General features: G+C 34.5%; 1 protein-coding gene across 7 annotated transcripts; it reads right to left on the reverse strand.

Annotated features, from left to right (window-relative positions):
- Window positions 1-5,581: 5,581 nt before the first annotated feature.
- On the reverse strand, window positions 5,582-18,130 carry LOC130815015 (protein LSD1-like). 7 transcript variants are annotated; one of them, XM_057681338.1, is made up of 9 exons: window positions 17,894-18,130; window positions 17,733-17,790; window positions 17,530-17,650; window positions 15,539-15,683; window positions 10,848-10,967; window positions 8,656-8,786; window positions 7,034-7,102; window positions 6,503-6,574; window positions 5,582-6,413 (listed from the first exon to the last, which is right to left on the reverse strand). In XM_057681338.1, exons 3-9 carry the CDS (start codon window positions 17,575-17,577, stop codon window positions 6,357-6,359), a joined length of 642 nt encoding a protein of 213 aa, XP_057537321.1. In that variant the 5' UTR covers window positions 17,578-17,650; window positions 17,733-17,790; window positions 17,894-18,130; the 3' UTR covers window positions 5,582-6,356. The 7 variants fall into 7 exon arrangements, with proteins under 7 accessions (XP_057537321.1, XP_057537327.1, XP_057537322.1 ...); XM_057681339.1 differs by having other exon boundaries at window positions 5,583-6,413; window positions 8,656-8,774; window positions 17,894-18,124; XM_057681341.1 differs by having other exon boundaries at window positions 5,585-6,413; window positions 13,612-15,683; window positions 15,986-17,650; window positions 17,894-18,124.
- Between the last annotated feature and the right edge of the window lie 602 nt (window positions 18,131-18,732).

Raw genomic sequence — 18,732 nt, forward strand, 5'->3', positions numbered from 1 at the left:
CTTTTTCAATAATAATTATTCATTTAAGGAAAAAAATTTAATAATTTTTATAATTAACTTGCATTTTTAAGGAAAAAATTATGTATTATTACGAATAATTGATTAAATAAGAATTTTGAAGAGTTTAATTGTTTCAATAACATTGTATATGTAAGTAAGGAATTACTTTTAAAAAATAAATTAATTTAGTTTATTAAATAAAGTTTGCATTAGGTTAAAATTAAAATCAAATAAATTAATTTGAATTAACTAAAAATAATCTTAATTCATTCATAAATAGTAGTTTATTTTATTTAATGGAAGAGACCTCAAAAATATATTTTAGTATGATTTTAAAGTCGTCGTCGTTATCATCATCATCATCATCATAATACCCAATTTATCCCGCTCATAGGAAAACTATGATTAGGATTTGGGGAGGGAAGGAAGACGGCAACTAATACCCATAAAGGAAAGTGCGGTCAAGAAGTCCCTCGGCTCAAGAAAGATCTTCAAAGAAGCGTGAGAACTTGCAACTACTCAAAAGGCCTGCAACTTACACACATGATGACCATCAATAATTATAATGCTCTTTTCACCTATTGATGTGGAATCTTGTCTTACATGTGAAGTGTTTCCAACGCAATTGCATTACCATTCATGTAGAATGCTCTTTTCACCTATGTAACACCCTTGAATTTCCATTCCCTTAAAAAAAATCAAAATCGTGAAGGACGGGAGGAAATTCGGGTGAATGAGTGGAAATTTCAGCAACATTTCTGTTAAAAACTGAGGATGTGATCAAGATATATAAATGGATAACATAACTAACTAATCTGAGGCCTTTAATGCTTTTCAAAAAAATGTGTCATGATGGAATGAATCATCGTCGGCTCTTCAAATCATCAACTCTTACGAGGATCGTGGTTCCAGTGTTAACGCATCGGTTTGACGGATACTAAAGAAGTATTCTCATTGCCATACATCCAAAAATTACGCAGCGGAACTATGGATCATACAAGGAGTCACATGGCTCCATACAAAAGAATTATATAACCCCCCAAAAAAAAAGAAAACTTTACAAGTAATGTAAAAGCTACAAGCATTAGGCAACTTGTACACAATTGCTACGATCGTACTCCACTCTTTCCCCGAATGCGAAGCAAAAGAAGCTCCTATACATATTGTGCCTAGCTATGATCCTCCTGCTGCTCAACATAATGACCATAGTCAAATGTGTCATAGCAGGAACATAAAAGGAAGTCACGAACAACCAACAACAACGACATACACGTCAGTAATCAATGAACTTATAACAATTAGAGTCACTGAACAAAACTATGGACAACAATATAGCTTAACAATAACGAATGTACTCATCTGTCTAAACACCTCTATTCACTCATGATTTCTCTTTCAAAATACTAATCCCTCGAAGTATATTCAAAAATAATTTAGTATAATTATAAAATCTCCAAAAGTTATTAATATTTTAAATAATGACGTCATGAAAATCTCGGGGTGTTACAACCTATTGATACTAGTATAGTCTACCATCTCTCAACCCTCTCGAAACTTTAATCTAACTTCTATGAGCGTAATATATCAAATTTCATGATGATACTAAAATACCCACAATGTTAATGAGATACTTTATAAACATAAGGGAAAATTGTTGATAACTACCTAGAAAAACATCACTTTTGTGAAAAACTATCTAGAACAAATTTTTTTGTCAAAAAATACCTAGAAAATTTATTTTGTTTGTCAAAAGATACCTACTAACGGAACCGTTTGGATTTCCGTTAGATCTTCGAATTTGAACAAAAAAATAAATAAATGCAAATATTAGAATAAGCACGTGGGTTCTCAATACCCACTTTCCCCAAATCAAACAGAGAAAAGAAACATTAGCTAAAACTTAGGGTTTCAAAATGTAGAAGAAACCCATTGTTCTTCATTCTCCCAACGCTGCCATGAACACCCTTCTCCTTTCATTCTATCAATCTTCTTTCCTCAAGTAAGTTTTAATTTGTTTCAAAGACTCTCTTTGAACTGCTATGGAATTTTCGAACAGCAATTGAAAAAGGAGGAGAAGTAATTTCGAAACCTACTGTTTGTGTTGAAGATGGATTTTAAGGCTTAATTTTCAAAGACCAAAATAATAATGGTGTTCTTTAATAGTGAAGAACCTGGAGTTTTTATTGGTTGAATGAGGAAGAGGACTTTAATGGAGCTTTTTAATGGTCACGTGACCTGCACATGGAAAACTAACGGAAATCCTAACTGTTCTGTTAGTAGGTATCTTTTGACAAACAAAATAAATTTTTTAGGTATTTTTTGACAAAAAAATTTATTTTAGGTAGTTTTTCAGTGATGTTTTTCTAGGTAGTTTTCAACGATTTTTCCCAAATATAACAATATAAAAACCTTAATTCAATCATTGAATTAACTACGTAAATCAAAATAAATTAACGTATTCATCATCAATAACAAAAATTGTTACATTATTCAACCCTACTGTCTAAACAAACAAAGAAAAAAAAAATAAAAAAGACATAAGAGAATCGAGTTTATCTCAGTTCGAACAAATATCGTCTTTTCAAATATAATCATGTTTAATTCTCATTTAGTCTCCTTTTCTCTCAGCCTACCGTATAATAAAAAAAGGAAAAAATAAAACAAAAAATCAGCTAACGAGAAGTCTAGAATGCCAAATATGAACCAAATTAGAAAAGGCACGAACAAAATATTGGTAAATTGGCAAACAACAATCCCTAAAAGGATTAATATAAACATTCCAACAAGATCTTGAACCCGAATTCATGATCCAAACCCGATTCCAAAACTGAAAGAACCAATTCGGATCCTGGGTAGTTTGAATTGTAATAGCTGAATTTAGATATACAGAAGCAGCATATTTAACCAAATGATTTTTGATGGAAATATTGTTATTTGATGTATTTATCCCTTCAAAATAATTTGATGAAGAAGGATCATAAATTATGTCTCTCAAACTTGTGTAATTTGCACTTGAGTTCATAATTGTTAAATAATATTGATCATGGTATTTCTTATCATAATCTTTGGTTAAAATGGTGTGGTGGGCAAGAGCGGAAAAAGATAAAATCGTATAAAAGATTTGGGTTTAGAGGTTGAGACGGTAAGAAATTGGAGAAAAAAAATCCATATGAACGACCACCGAGAATGATTTGATTTAAAGATTGAGACGGTAGAAAATTGGAGGAGAGTTTGTGTGAACGACCAACAAAAATGATTTATAAGTTTATGTAGTGGACTCGAATTTCTAAAATTGATAATAATGAAGTGATCAAGGGAATGATTATGGTGTTTGATTAGATGGAGTTGGTTTTGATTGTTTATTAAGAAATTTATATGTAAATGTAAATAATATGTGGTTTACCCTTAATTTGGGAGAAGGATGAAGTTTTTTTATGATTTAAAAAATTAATTAGTTATTGGATTATAGCCACATTTATAGATGATGAAAAATTGTTGAATGTTTTGATGTGTGGGTTAAAATAATTTGCCAAGTCTTTCATCTTCCTATTTAAGTGCAAGAATCTTATACCATTCATTACTTACTAAAACAATTGTTTAGAGATCATGGTTTATTGCACACTTGTGTTTGTGGGGAAGGTATGCCCATCACTTGTGGTTTTATTTATTAGTGAACTTATTATTATTTATAAATATTGATTTTATTCCAAATAAGGTTATGTTGTGGAAAAGTTATAAAATACTATATGTTATAAATTTAATTTTTAATATATATTGTCCGGATTCGTGTTTAACTTTTTTATTGAATCTAAAACAATTACAATAGACTATTAATTTTAGAAACATAATAAACATAACAGTTTTAGGTAAAACTTGTGATAAGGGATTATACATTAATCTGACATTGAAATTGATGTTACAACCATTAGCTATTGTAATGATTTTATACATTTTAATAAAAAAAAAAGTGATTTTCCTATCCCAATTTGATCAAGAACGTCATCATCGTTATTAGCGATTCTATATATATGAACACACTAATGGCAAAAGTCGTTCTATGTTGACAATAAAAAACTTTACCTTTTATAAAGACGAAGCTTAACCTAGTAGTCATATGTAAATAGTATAGTGGAAAATAGCATTTTTTTTATTTTGTGAACTTTGAACAATTTAGAATTAAGAGGGAGGAGTTTGAAATATTTTATTATTATTTTACAAGGTAAAATTGCGTACATCTAATCTTTTTTTCAACCTCTAGTAACGTGAAAATCATTTTATAGCATTGAGGTAATGAAATGAAAAGGAATAGACGATGATGTTAGATAGTTAACTTCAAGGACTTCAGATGTCGAGATGCATAAACAATAACCTTTCCATTATGTATAAAAACAAAACCTTAGACAATATTTTAAACTTCTAATTGGCAACTCTCTTTAGGTAAAGTAACAAGGCCATAATCACCATAACTAAGCTTAGTAAATTTTCCTTTTTCACAACAAATGTGGAATGAGCAACCGGAGTCTATTACCCATTCCTTACTATGAACCACTCCCCCATCAACTAGTAGAGCCCCATAGTCATCATCATCTTCAACAAAGCCTAGAGCGGCATTTCCGCTACTCTCATTCTCAAACCTTCCACTATCCCTTAAGTTTCTCATTTTCTTAAGGTCTTCCTTAAATTCCTTGCACATCATTTGTATGTGCCCCTTTTTCTTACAATAGTAACACTCTTTGTCACTAAGGTCACCCTTCCCTTGAGACTTACCCCTTCCTTGATATCTCTTTTCTTTGGTTCGTCCCCTATTAGACTCCTCACTAAACAAGCCATCCCCAACATTCTTCTTTTCTTCCCCCTCTCTACTCACCATGAACCTATCATTCTCTCTCAACGCCGCCAATGCTTGATCAAGAGTGATAGAATCCCTACCTATGAGCAATGTTTGGACTATGTTTCTATAGTCCTTGGGAAGTGAAGCCAAAAGTAGTAACGCTTGTTCTTCATCGGTCAACTTTTCATCGGCATTTAACAATTGGCACACCAACTTGTTAAATGTGTTAATGTGGTCTTGCATTGTTGTATCCTCATCTTTCATGAGTTGATACAACTCCCACCTCAAGCAAAGTTTATTAGTTAGGGATTTGGAAGCATACACCGATTGTAATTTTTCCAACAACTCACTGGGATCACTCTCTTTCAAGTAGTGATACTTGATTTCGGGTGCAATGGCAAGCCGGATTGTGCTTACCGCCTTCTTTTTCATTTGTATCCATCTTGCTGCTTCTACATTATTTGACTTCTCCTTCAATAGCGCATCATCGATGCCTTGTTGCACCAAAACATCTTCCACCGAGCTCTTCCATATGGAAAAATTGATTCTTCCATCAAACAATTGAATAGAGAAACTTTTCCCATCAGTCATTGTGTCTTTCTTGTTCTTTTAACCTCACTTTCTCACTCCAAATAGCCCAAGACGCACTCCCGCTCTGATACCAATTGAAAGCGCAAGCCTCAGAGAGGTTTAACAAAGAAAAACAAATGAAAATTATAATGCAAAATGAACACAAGTGTTTATGAGGTATCTTGAATACCTCCCCCTCAAATATAGTTTATTATAATGAATTCAACAATTACAAATATAATAAACCTCCCTTATCTTGAGAACAATCTCTCAAGATCACAAATACTAAAGCAAAGTAAGAACACTCTCAAGTTTCTAACAATGCAATAGCCCTCTCAACAACATGTGTGTTTTTTGTGGTGTTGTTACTATGAGTGATGAATCCTATTTATAGCCAAGATATTCATCACTCTTAGTATTCCCTCATAAATCACCATAAACTCACATGTAACATCCTAATTAACTATGACAATAAACATTACAATAAACAATAGAGTAATGCACGAAATAATTGCATAGTCACTTCACATTCTGACCAAAACAGAATCCAAAGTAGTCTGCTGAACTTTCGCTCGACCCGAGCCACTACCTCGCTCGGTCGAGCGAGCTTCCAGTAAAGCTACTGACCTGTTCTGCACACCTTGCTCGACATCTTGCTCGACCAAGCCAACACCGCTCGACCGGTCGAGCAGTACTTCACTCGATCGAGCGGTTGGTCGAGCCACTCACTGTTCTGCTTCTTTATTTGTTGCTTTGATCAAGCAACTCTCATCAACCGTTCCAAACCTTAAACCACCCATATTCGATACATCTTTATCGACCCTCTCTAAAGTACAAGACAAAGCATGTTCGATTATATGTTTAAAGTTAACGTCATCATTAAGATTATTGGTACTTGCTTTAACAGAAACAAATCAGATTTGCTTCATCCGCGGAAGGAAAGACCTAGTGCAGTTCAATTATGCTTCGAACTAATCTTTTCTTGGGTTACTCCAACGACGACATTACTAACCTGCAGAAATCAACAACTGCAAAATTTAGTCTGGCTCAAAGTGAGCTAAAACTAGATATTGATCATGAGGAGCAGCAAAGGAAAGTTACCAATTTGCCACTTCTGTCGAGCGACAAGGGATTCTCTACTACCACGGTTTGACTTTGGGAAAGCGGGAAAGACTGCATCACACACGAGAACAGTGGGAGTTGAGATGAGAACTGCAATTACAAGAAGTATACCTACGGCCCGTTTTGTTGTTGGTATAGCTAAGAAAAACTACTTGACAAGGTTTATGATCATACTTATCCTCTTATCCTACTTTATTCACTCTTTTTTTTCAAAAAATTCATTATGATTCATTTCAACTTGAAAAGGTAGTATTGGGTAATAAAGAAAAATTATGATGAAAAACACATGTTAGAGGGTGACAGCCCATTTTTCAATAATTTTGAACTAAATTCATTCCTATTACCACCATTTAATACCAATAATCAAATGCCCTGTCCTTGTGTGAAACAAGTACCCAAAAGTTTTACAAACAAAGCAAAATCAATAACATTACTGCTTTAGAAAGCATGTTGACAAAACGGACTATTGTCTTACATTGACTCGGTACAAAGTATGTTCATAGCACTTACTGCAGTAGGAGATGATGAAGTAGATACACCATTTTGTCTATTAAAACTTGATAAGCTTCCATTTGTAGTCTGGAGAACACATTGATTAAAGAAATTAATGAAAGCACAATCACCAAAAAAGGCACCAGCTGCCTCACAACAACTATAAAAGTCAGGCATTAGTTTGTACCGAGTATAAAAAAAAGTTCCCAACAATGTATTAGTTTTAGCATAAATATATCTGATAAAAAGCTATACAACAACACTGTTAGAGTCTTATTCCCAACAATTTGGGCTCTACATGGACCAAAACTAATAACATGGGAAATAGTCGCTAACAATAATTTTAATTCATTCGGCTCTATGCCTCTATCTTATAGTATACTAATATACATTAAGAAAATCAATTTCAATGATCAACTACAAATGTCCTCCTTCTCCTCCCTATACTTATATCAATTGCTATATGCTCTACAAATTCTAAATATTCATGTTATTTTTCACTCCTATTACCAAGATCATTTTTGGACCTCTTGCTCTTTTAACCTCCTCGACGTTCCAACCTTTCATTTTTCTAAATGGAGCACTTACAGTGTTTTTTGCAATTACCCATAAACGTAAACGATTTTCTCATTAATTCTATGACATCTACGACTTCAAGACATTTTCTTATGTTTTCAATTCGAGGCCTATCATTTTGGGTATATCCACTCATTCATCATTCATCTTAACATATGCATCTCATTTGCCTCCGTATTCCTGCAATGATCTATTTCAAAAGCCGAACATTACGACTCATAATAGGGTTAGCGTAATGGAATCCAGTAAAAGTTTTCCTTTTAATCCTAGTGACACACATCTCGTGTAACACACGATTACAACTCTTCATTTGAGTCGCCCACAATGAAATCTATGTTTAAGATTACAATATCTTTGTTCTTGTGATAATTCAAGTCAAGGTCCTTACTAAACATTTTTAAGAAATCGCTGTCTATCATTCGGGTATATGAACCGTGAAATGAATCTCCATCAAAAGAGGCTAAGCGACAAGATTTTCCCCATTTTATGTTGTCTAGTGGAAAAAGAGTTCTCCATCCCATGTAAACATTTTCTTCCAAATATTGAAGGAAATCCATTTCCCTCCACTCCCCCATTTTCAAATGCCAACATCTTAAATTTCCCTTTCTTAGTTTAATAGTTTTCCATCAAACTAAACAATCGAAAACTAAATATGATTTGCATATTCCATCCAAACATGCTGTTCATGGAAAATGTGGCAGTTCTGATTTTCTAAAAACTCAAACCTTATAGAACTAATTCTTATAGGATAACATAAAGTAATATAAGACTCGCTATACAGAACTTCGTCTGGAATTGACAGAATTATAACTGATATAAGCTTGCAATTCTAGTCTAGGATTTCATGTTCCATCAACATCCATTATTTTTCAGACTATAACTCCACAGCTTACTATCCTCATCAGAATAGTGAGCTCAAACCGTTTTGTATCAATTTTTCCAAGGATTTTTGGTAGTAAAATATTTGACACTAATTTCTTCACCGATTTAAGCTCGAATAACATGCATAGAAAATGTTGTTTAGCTCTGTAGTAAAATATTTGACAATGGCATCATGAACTTACTCCAACATTTGTGATATATTGACATATAGCACATTTGACCGATGGAGCTCTGTACGGATACATAAGTGTCATCTGGCAGTTTCCACAGCGTACTGTGGAATATTGATTTGATGCTCCTCCTAGCCAAAAAACTAGAGGTTTACAGAGAGATTAACAAAGAATTTTCACATTTACACTGATATTACAGCAGCATCGCAAAATAAAAATCAAAGAACATAAGTGCAGATTCTATGAATATGTTTTTGCCAATTTCAGTTTTATATTTAGGGGGACACAGAAAACATAAACTTGAAATAACTTACTGATAACCTGTAAAGTACAACAACACATTCCCCAAACTCAAAGAGCTTCAAAATTTCTCAAATATGACATGAACCTCAATTCAATGAGCAACAGTACCAAAAAGCCAGAAATAACATGACAAAGTAATCTCAGTACACAGAAAAACAAGTGAGAAGAAACTCCAAATCAATTACTGTGGCATTGTTTCCCCACATCCTGCTAGTTACATAGCCTCTATATTACATATCAAAGACATTTAAGGTTCTCTACTAACCATTTGACAGCAAGAAAAAGTTCATGCACACAGAATGTTCCTTTGAACTGAACATATAATTATATCTATTACAAACTTCCAAAATGATAATCTGAATCTAACTTTTATTTCTACTTGGAATAATAGTTGCAAACTTTCATTCCTGGTTTGTTAGAATAAAGGATCGGAATATGTGGTACAAATTTCAAACGAAGTAATTATTATCAAGTCCTATAAACAGCTCCTTGTACTTCAGAGTGTCAACAGGCACTATAAAAGTCATCAATTTGAGATGCTTTAGTTTTATGTCATGACATGATGATGGAAAATCTATTCATTCCAACTTTTGTGACCAGTTTTTTATTCACTAGCATATTCAACATTTGTAACTATCTTTGCATAAGTACAACTGTATTAATCATTAGTCTCACATGAAAAAGATGTTCGAAACACATTAAGAAAACCTCATAGGAAACAAGCGTCATGTGTTCTCTAGCACAAATATTTTTCCAAAAGTGTGTGCCACACAAGTATTGCAAGTATTTTAAAAAACAAGGTTTATCGCAATTCTTTGCCCCCCTACCCCCGCAAAAAAAAAAAAAAAAAAAAAAAAGGACAATAACAAAAGGCAAAGATCTCATACACATCACATAACAAGTGACATCCAACAAGGAAATATCATAGTCAAGTATTGCATATGTTATTGAATTATGTGTGTTCCTCACCAAATGGCTAACCTAACTTTAGATTTTAAGTATCAAGTCATTGACTTTCGTCGTTCTTCCATTCGGATGGAGCTTAATAAGCCAAGCTTCCAATCACTGAAGAAAGAATCAAACTTTAATATAGAAGCCCGGAAGTGTTTTATTACAAGCCTATTTATGGTGAAGCAAATATGTTAAAAGGGGTAGACTAGGCAATATGGAAAATATAACGACTAAACTAACTGCAATGTCACACTATTACGGCCCATTTGCTTATAGGTACTAAATGGTGATATTGAGAATGATTTGTAGGGTATACTTTTATAAGATATACCATGTCATACCCATGGTTATGAAATTTTTATCATAATTTGTTCACAACATTTTCAAAGGTAATGCTTTGGAATGAATTTACCACATAATTTGTAGGGTATATTTTCATAAAATACATCATGTCATACACATGACCGTTATAACATGTCTAGAGACTTCCCAACCAAATTTTCACAAATATTTCATTACCATTTCCACTATTGAATACCAAGAAGCAAACGGGCCGTTAATGTACAACACCCTCCAGCCACCACCCGCCATAGAAATTTTCAGAAAACAGCAACAACAAAGTTTGACATAATTAAATAAAAGAACTGAAAATATCACAATCCACTAATCAAGTCTGATATAGACTTCAGTAAAAAAAAATTTGTGACAAATCCCATGTGTTCCAAATAACATGAGACAGAATCCTTCTCTCCATAAGAAAAAAAAAAAAAAAATCAGAGCATAGCACCATGAGTCCATGACATTTCCAATACTATATACTTTCACGAACATAACCCTTTTTGACTGTGTACCCATGAAATATAGTGGAACAAGTTATATGCAAATATCTCGATTCTTGAAGTTGTTTTCATTACGATGAAACCCCTCAAATATGATAAAGAATGTAGTACCTGGAGTACCATTCGTTAGATTTACAGTGCGGCAACACAGGCACCTTACACTTAACGCTCCCCGAGAGTACATGAGTAAGGTATGACAACAACCACATATAATTTGATCCATTTCCAACCCTGTGATTAAAATTTATTAGCACAAATTACAATAATGTAGATGAGAGACCAGAAGCAAGAAAAGATCAAAAAAAAGATGTTATGCAAGGCCATAAGATGACTCGCTAAGGATTTGTACATTTTACTTAAGTTCCCCATAATCTCAACAGACTGATCCACACTATAACTTATTAGCTATGTTCTAACCTTCTTTGCTAAGCCTAATTACCTAGACTCCCCTTTTGATGGAGAAAAAAAGCTAGGTAGTACTTATCTAAACTCATAACACTTTTTTCTTAGTTTGAACTTATTTTCCCTTAAACTTACTCCCACCATTTTATTTGGTTTTCCTCGTAACTATACCAAGTTTAGTGAAGCCATCATGATGTCAAAGATCCCCAAGGGTAATTGAGGGGAGTGGTTTAGAGAAGGGATGCGGAACCAACTACATTTCAAATCTACGTCCCTGGATGCCACCCCTGTGGCATGTCACAGTCACCACCATCATCACCACTATACCAACCACCATTATACCTTGAACCACCATATCAACCACCATGTCGCACTCACCAACACAACCAAACCTCCACAAATAACCTACCAAATCGTCGGATCCTCACCATTGCCCCATTGACACTTACCACAATCTCGTAACCACCACTATATTTACAACATCAAAATCTTTTTTTTTTGTTAAAAAAAAAACATGGTTTATAATCATACCAAACAAATTGACTGAAACTATCCTAAATAGAACCAAACTCATTCCTTAGATTTAACCATACAATAGAGAAAACCATTGCCGAATCATAGATAGATCTTTAATTTGAAGGTTATTCATTAAGGAACAGAGTAAAGGTAGGTTTGCACTCAAAACAATGATTTCAATAGGTGACACAAGTGGTTCGAGCTTTGGAATTTTGTGACAGTGGTGGTCGGCATAGTGAAAATTCAAAGTCATATTTGCTACTCATAAAGGTTTTCAAAATTTATTGAATCGACACTACTTCTTTTTAGAGGTTCGGACTTTACAATCGAGTCAAACAAAACCAAACAAGAACGTAACTATTAGCCCAAATACACATAACGAAAGCAAATAGGCAAATCACTAACAAAAGAGTTGACTTCACAAGGTTTGGGTAATCTTCAAAATAAACTTCATCAAGTTTACAGAATAACCAAATATAGGATCCAAAAACACCGGCATGACCAACATACATTGACAATCCATAAATATCGTGCTCAAGTCTCTACCAATATTTTGCTATTCGGCAACCATATAACCTCATTATCGATGACTTAAAAATGATATGCAAACTTTATAAGTAATTGAAGACCTTTCTCCCATTTTCATATGGTTTTGGGATGGTATCTTCTTGGCATATGAAGAGTGTACACCTCTTATTTCTGCATTGATAATAAGTCCAGTTTAATTTAACATGGTATCTGAGCCGATGGTTAGATCAATAATAAAAAATGGTAGATGTGAAAAGAATGGCGTTCCTTCCCTAATTGATTATTCCCACATGCGTACTTAATGGGGATTCGCATGTGAGGAGGGTGTTGCGATGGTTTATCCCACATCGATAAATTAAAGATGTTATGCACACTTTATAAATAATTGGAGTTCTTCCTCCCATTGTCAAATGATGTTGGGATGATATCTCATTGGCTGAGGAATTGTGTGAGACAATTTCATATAACTAACATATGTACTTCTAGAAGCATGTAATGCTTTGTTAAAGAATAGAATAAGTTGAAGTTGAAAAATTTTTATTACAAATTTAATAGAGTATGTATTACTTCATACTTTCTATATTTCTTTTTACTCGCAATTCTTTTCTAAACATGTATACCAATCCAATGCACTTTTTAAAATCCTAATATCTCTAGTTATACATAAGTAAAAATGATAAAATGCTAATCTATTGAATTAGTAATTACATATTGAGATGATTCTAACAAAATCTCACATGACTATGGTCAAAGTAATAATTGAAAATACTAGGAGTATAAAAGTCAAAAATGTTGCTAATAAAAAGAAACGGAGGAAATATAAAATTTCGTTTCTTATGGTAAAAACTCAATATAACTCCAAAATTATCACAAACCAACTCTAATTACAACTTAGTATAAGTGTAAAATACAAAGAAACAAAAAAGGCAACAGTTTGAGTTCCAATTTGAATTTACTCAAACAGATTTTTAAAAAAGGGTCATTTTCCGGAGTTTCAAGTTAAATCGTGATGAAATTCGGTAACACCTTGGACCTAATTATGAATAGTTGGATTGCCTTTTAAAGCTTTGGTTTTTCGTGGTCACACCTAAACAACTTTGTGCTTCTTGTTGGTGAGAATACAGAAGAGGTACAAGAGCTATATATACAAGAGGATCAGAAAGAGAAAGAAGAAGCAGCTAACAGAATATACACTAACGACTTTCTGTTATAGTACAGAAGTTGGTTACAAAACAATCCTAACTAACTTTGTGCTTCTTGTTGGTGCTCACGGATTGATGACTTGGATTCATGTCTTGTGTATTGTTTCCAACAATAGATTGGTTATAACTTCCAACAGAAATTGACATCGGGTACTCTTTAATCAGGTCCGACCATGTTTATTAGCCTCAACATACGTGAATAAAGTAAAACGAAAAGAAATAATTACCCGTAGGTTGGACAGGGGAAACTGTATCACAAATGGCACAACGAACATTAGGCGCTCCTCTCAGGTACAGCAAAATCATTCTACAACCGCCGCACACAAGTTGGAGCTTGGTGGGGAAATAGGACAACTGAATGAGGCCTTCAAGCACTTTGTCCCGAGTAAAATGGCAATCTATTTCTATGTGTTTTGTCCTTCCATGGAAGACAAGGTTCTTGGCTAATGAAGAGCAAATTGGTTGTCACAAAATAGAGTCACAGGCTGGAGTTTGGTAAGACCAAAATCATGTAGAAGTCTAACAAACCAAGTGACCTCTGCAGAGGTTGATGCCATAGTTCTATATTCTGCTTCAGAGTTAGATTTGGAGATAGTGGATTGTTTCTTTGACTTCCAACTAATAGGAGATTTTCCCAGCATAATGAGGTAACATGTGATTGATTTGCGAGTATCCACACAAAATTGATTTGCGAGTATCCACACAAGAAGCCCAGTCGGAATTAGAAAAGGCTAGAAGGTTGAGCTTATCTGAGCCTTGTAACAAGATGCCTTCGCCAGCAGTACAAGAGACATAAGACAAAGTATGTTTAAGAGCAGAAAAATGGATTCAGTAGGACGTTGCATATATTGGCTCAATGTCTGTACAGACTATGAGATGTCAGGCCTAGAGTTGGTGAGGAAGTTGCGTTTCCCAACAAGACTTCTATAGATGGTTAGGTCAGGCAATGGGATACCTTCTAATGCAGAAAGTTTGAGGTTAGAGGGAAAAGGAGTGAGAACTCTTCTGAGATCAGTATCTTCAAAGTCAATCCCATATCTTTGGTTGTAACCTTTGGCTACAAGTCTAGCCTTATGTCGTTCTAAACTACCATCAGCATTCAATTTGGTCTTAAAGACCCACTTACACCCTATGGCTTTTTTTGTGTTTTGGAAGATCAATAAGTGTCCAGGTGTTGTTAAGCTCTAAGGCTTTAAGTTTTGTGTTGATGGCTGCAACCCAGTGAGGGTATTGAACAACTTCAGCATATGTTTTAGGTTCAAGATATTGTTGATGGTGATGAGAAATGAGTTTATGAGAGGCAGATAAGGCATGGGAGGAGACAAGGTTACACCAATGTGTTGAGGTAACATGATTGCAGTGGTAGGCTTGAAGGCGAGATGGGGGTTTGATATGTCTTTGTGATCTTCGAAGAAGGTGGGGGAGAGGGAACAGGAGAAGGAGGGGGAGAAGGAGATAAAGGATTGGCAGGGGAGGGCATGGGAGTAGTAGGGGTAGTAGGATGAAAAGAGCCAGAGAAAGGAAGAGAAGGTTCAGGATACTCCAAAAAGGTAGGATCAGAAGAAGATGAGGTAAGAAAAATTGTTGTGCGGGTGGTGCAGTGTTAGTGTAATGATAAGGGAAATGTCTCAAAGAAAATGACATCTCTAGACATAGAGACAATCTTGGTAGTGAGGTTATAAACTTTATAACCTTTCTGTTGAGGAGAGTACCCTATGAAGACATGGGGAGCAGCTCAAGGAGCGAACTTATGGCGTCCTTGCTTAAGAGTAGAAACATAAGTCAAACATCCAAAAGCTCTAAGAATGGAATAGTCTGGTGGCTTTTTGTAGAGAAGTTCATATGGTGTAAGACCATAAAGAGTAGGAGTAGGGAATCTATTGATAAGAAAGGTGGCACATTGTAAGCAATCACCCCAGAAGGAAGGAGGGAGATTGGATTGAAAAGACAAGGCTCTAGCAACCTCAAGAAGATGGCGATGCTTTCTTTCAACAACCCCGTTTTCCTGGGGAGTGTCTCTACAATTAGTTTGAAGAAAAATGCCATCTTGTTGGTAAAAACGGAGAGCATTACCCTCAGTGAGTTCCTTAGCATTGTCACAGCGAATGTCCTAATCTGAGATGCCTACAAACAATGTTATTGCTATGTACTTACAAACATCAATTTTGTTATGAATCTTGCAATCTTTTGAGAGAGCAGTATGATCAATCTTGCTGCTAGGTGACGTCAATCTTGCAGTTGTATGATAAAGACCATGGACTTGCCTACCAAAAAGCCATTGAGTCTTGGTCCATTGGTCCTGAACAAAACAATCATTAGAGATAAACAAAAAATGGCAAGATATGTGTTGGCATAATTTGCTAATGGAAATTAAATTGAAATCAAAATCAGGGACATAGAGCACAACTTTCAGCTCAAAACCATAATTGAGACACACTGTGCCAATACATTGAACATTAACTTTTCTTCCATCAGGTAGAGTGATCACATGATCTTTATCAGTATAAGATTGAAAGAGAGTAAGATCATAAGTCATATGATCGGAAGCACCACTATCAAGAACCCAAGAATTCAAATGTTGTGCAAGTAAACAAGAGATACCTGCAAAAAGGCTTGTTGCACTGTCTGAAGAACAGGTAGCCTCCTTTTGGAGCATGTTCAGAAGATGTTTATACTGACTGGAAATAAGTTCGGCAGTACCAAGAGTATCATCAGAAATGTCAGGTTCCCCCTGAGCAAGATGAGCAGAAGCATTTGGCCTTCTCCAGGTATTGGTCTTGTAATTAAGTGGATAACCATGTACCTTCCAACATCGTTCAAGACTATGACCATAATTTTTACAGTAATCACAAGAATAGGAACCAGAACGTTTGGTGCCAGAAACTTTGGGTTTATCTCATCTGTGGCTAGAAGAAATAAGAACAGATGCTCTGGGTCTCTCATAGGATGGCTTTTTGTCAGCATTGAAAGCCAATGATTCAAGTTGTGAGTCATGCAATTTGCTGAGACTTTGGTGTTGTTGCTCTTGGTCAAGGATTTGATAGGCCTGAGCAATAGTGGGTAGCTCAGGCATCATTAAGATACTGCTGCGAACTTGTGTGTATTTGGGATCAAGTTTCATGAGAAATTGAGTTTATCTTTGATTTTGTTGAAGTTTGTAGAATTTTTGGGTGAGGTTACAAGAACAAGAAGGTAATGGGTTGAGATGGTCCAGTTCATCCCAAATGGTCTTAAATTTGGTGTAGAAATCAGCAATAGTTACATCAGGTTCTTGGGTCAGTTGCCCAAGTTCTTCTTGTAGGGAATATAATTGTGCATTGGAAGAACGACCATACCTCTCATGGAGTTCATCCCAGATTTCCTTGGCAATCTTGTGCCATTATACACTCTTGGCAATGCTAGGTTCAAGGGCAGATAAAAGCCATCCAATAATGACATCATTTACTCTTCCCCATGCACTGAGATCAGAAGAATCTTTGGCGGGTTTGGTGATCCAGCCATTAACAAAAGTGAGTTTGTTCTTGGCTGAAAGAGCAAGAATGACAGCTTTTCTCCAATCACGATAACCAGAACCATTAAAGACATTAGTGATGATCTTATGGCCTACATCAGATGGGTGAAGATAGTAAATGCTGGCAGGATTATTGGTAGGTTCAATGGTGGATGTAGGAGTAGTAGCCATAAGAAGAAGAAAGAACAGAAGCGGAAGAAAGAACAGAAAAAGAAAAGGATCAACTGTCTGATACCATGTTAAACTCAGTGGAGTTTCAAGAAAGAAAGGACTTAATTCAATCTTTAATTATACAATCTTTATTGATAGAATTGGTGAGAATACAGAAGAGGTACATGAGCTATATATACAAGAGGATCAGAAAGAGAAAGAAGAAGCAGCTAACAGAATATACACTAACGACTTTCTGTTATAATACAGAAGTTGGTTACAGAACAATCCGGACTAACTTTGTGCTTCTTGTTGGTGCTCACGGATTGATGACTTGGATTCATGTCTTGTTGTGTATTGATTCCAACAGTAGATTGCTTATAACTTCCAACAGAAACTGACATTGGGTGCTCTTTAATCAGGTCCGACCATGTTTATAAGCCTCAACATACATGAATAAAGTAAAACGAAAAGAAATAATTACCCGTAGGTTGGACAGGGGAAACTGTATCACAAATGGCACAACGAACATTAGGCGCTCCTCTCGGGTACAGCAAAATCGTTCTACAACCGCTGCACACAAGTTGACTCTGCATTTTTAACTCCTGCATCTCATCATACAAACCAATTAGATGATTTTAATCAAATTACACTAACTCACAATCAAAACTGAGAAAAGATTCGTACGTTTCGGGAATTCAATTAGATTCTTTTCAGTTCACTGCCTCAAAATCGAATTCTACGCCTAAAGAAGAACAAATCATCATCAAGCATTATAATTCCGATTGAATTAAATCTAACAAATTGAACTAATAGATGTAAAAAGATTGAAATTGGAATAAACATACAATCTGGAAATTGCTGAATTGGTTTTGTGAAACTTCTAGGAAATTTCGGTATTGAATTTCAAAGAGTCAATACAAAAGATGACGCAAAAGCTTGAATAATCAATGGTGAAAGATTGAATTTTCCGTTATTTATAAAAAAAAAAAATTGAATTCAAATAAGATGAATTGGTCTCCTCGGCTGGAGACTAACCGGAAAAGGTGTAGAAAGATTCTGGATAACAGATGGCTCGTCGTTGCCTAATATGATTAAAAAAAAATTTATATATATATAATGATTCTATTAGCAATAAATCAATTATATTTTAAATATTTAATACTCTATCCGTTTCTATTTGAAAGTTGAATCTTCAAATGGTGATAATTTTATTAAATAATAAAACATTAAACAAAAAGTAAAGACGATAAATATTAAAAAATATACTTTTTAAAAAAGTTAATAAAATGTTAAATAAAGTTAGAATAAATACTTTATTAACCTTTTCTCTCTTCCCTTTCTAAAAAAACTCAATCTTCATAGTTAATTTGGAGCTATTATTAACCTTTTGGTTAATGGTAAGCCTTTAAATTTGTCCATTTTAAGCTTTTTGAATATGATTAGAATAAATACTTGTCTTCTCCCTACATGAGAGTTGTTCTACCCATTCATTGGGTTGATTCTACCTATATATTGGGTTTTGATCTCTCTTATCGTGAGACTTTGGAGTTATGAAGTTTGGTTTGTAATTGATTTGTTAGCAGAGATTAATGCGATAATGGAGCATGTACCAAAATTGCAATTATCATCAACTACATCAAATTTAATTTTATCTCGAGACTACAACAGATCAAAAGACCCCCTC

This window comes from Amaranthus tricolor, chromosome 6 (genome assembly GCF_026212465.1).
Source record: "Amaranthus tricolor cultivar Red isolate AtriRed21 chromosome 6, ASM2621246v1, whole genome shotgun sequence".
Lineage (NCBI taxonomy): Eukaryota > Viridiplantae > Streptophyta > Magnoliopsida > Caryophyllales > Amaranthaceae > Amaranthus > Amaranthus tricolor.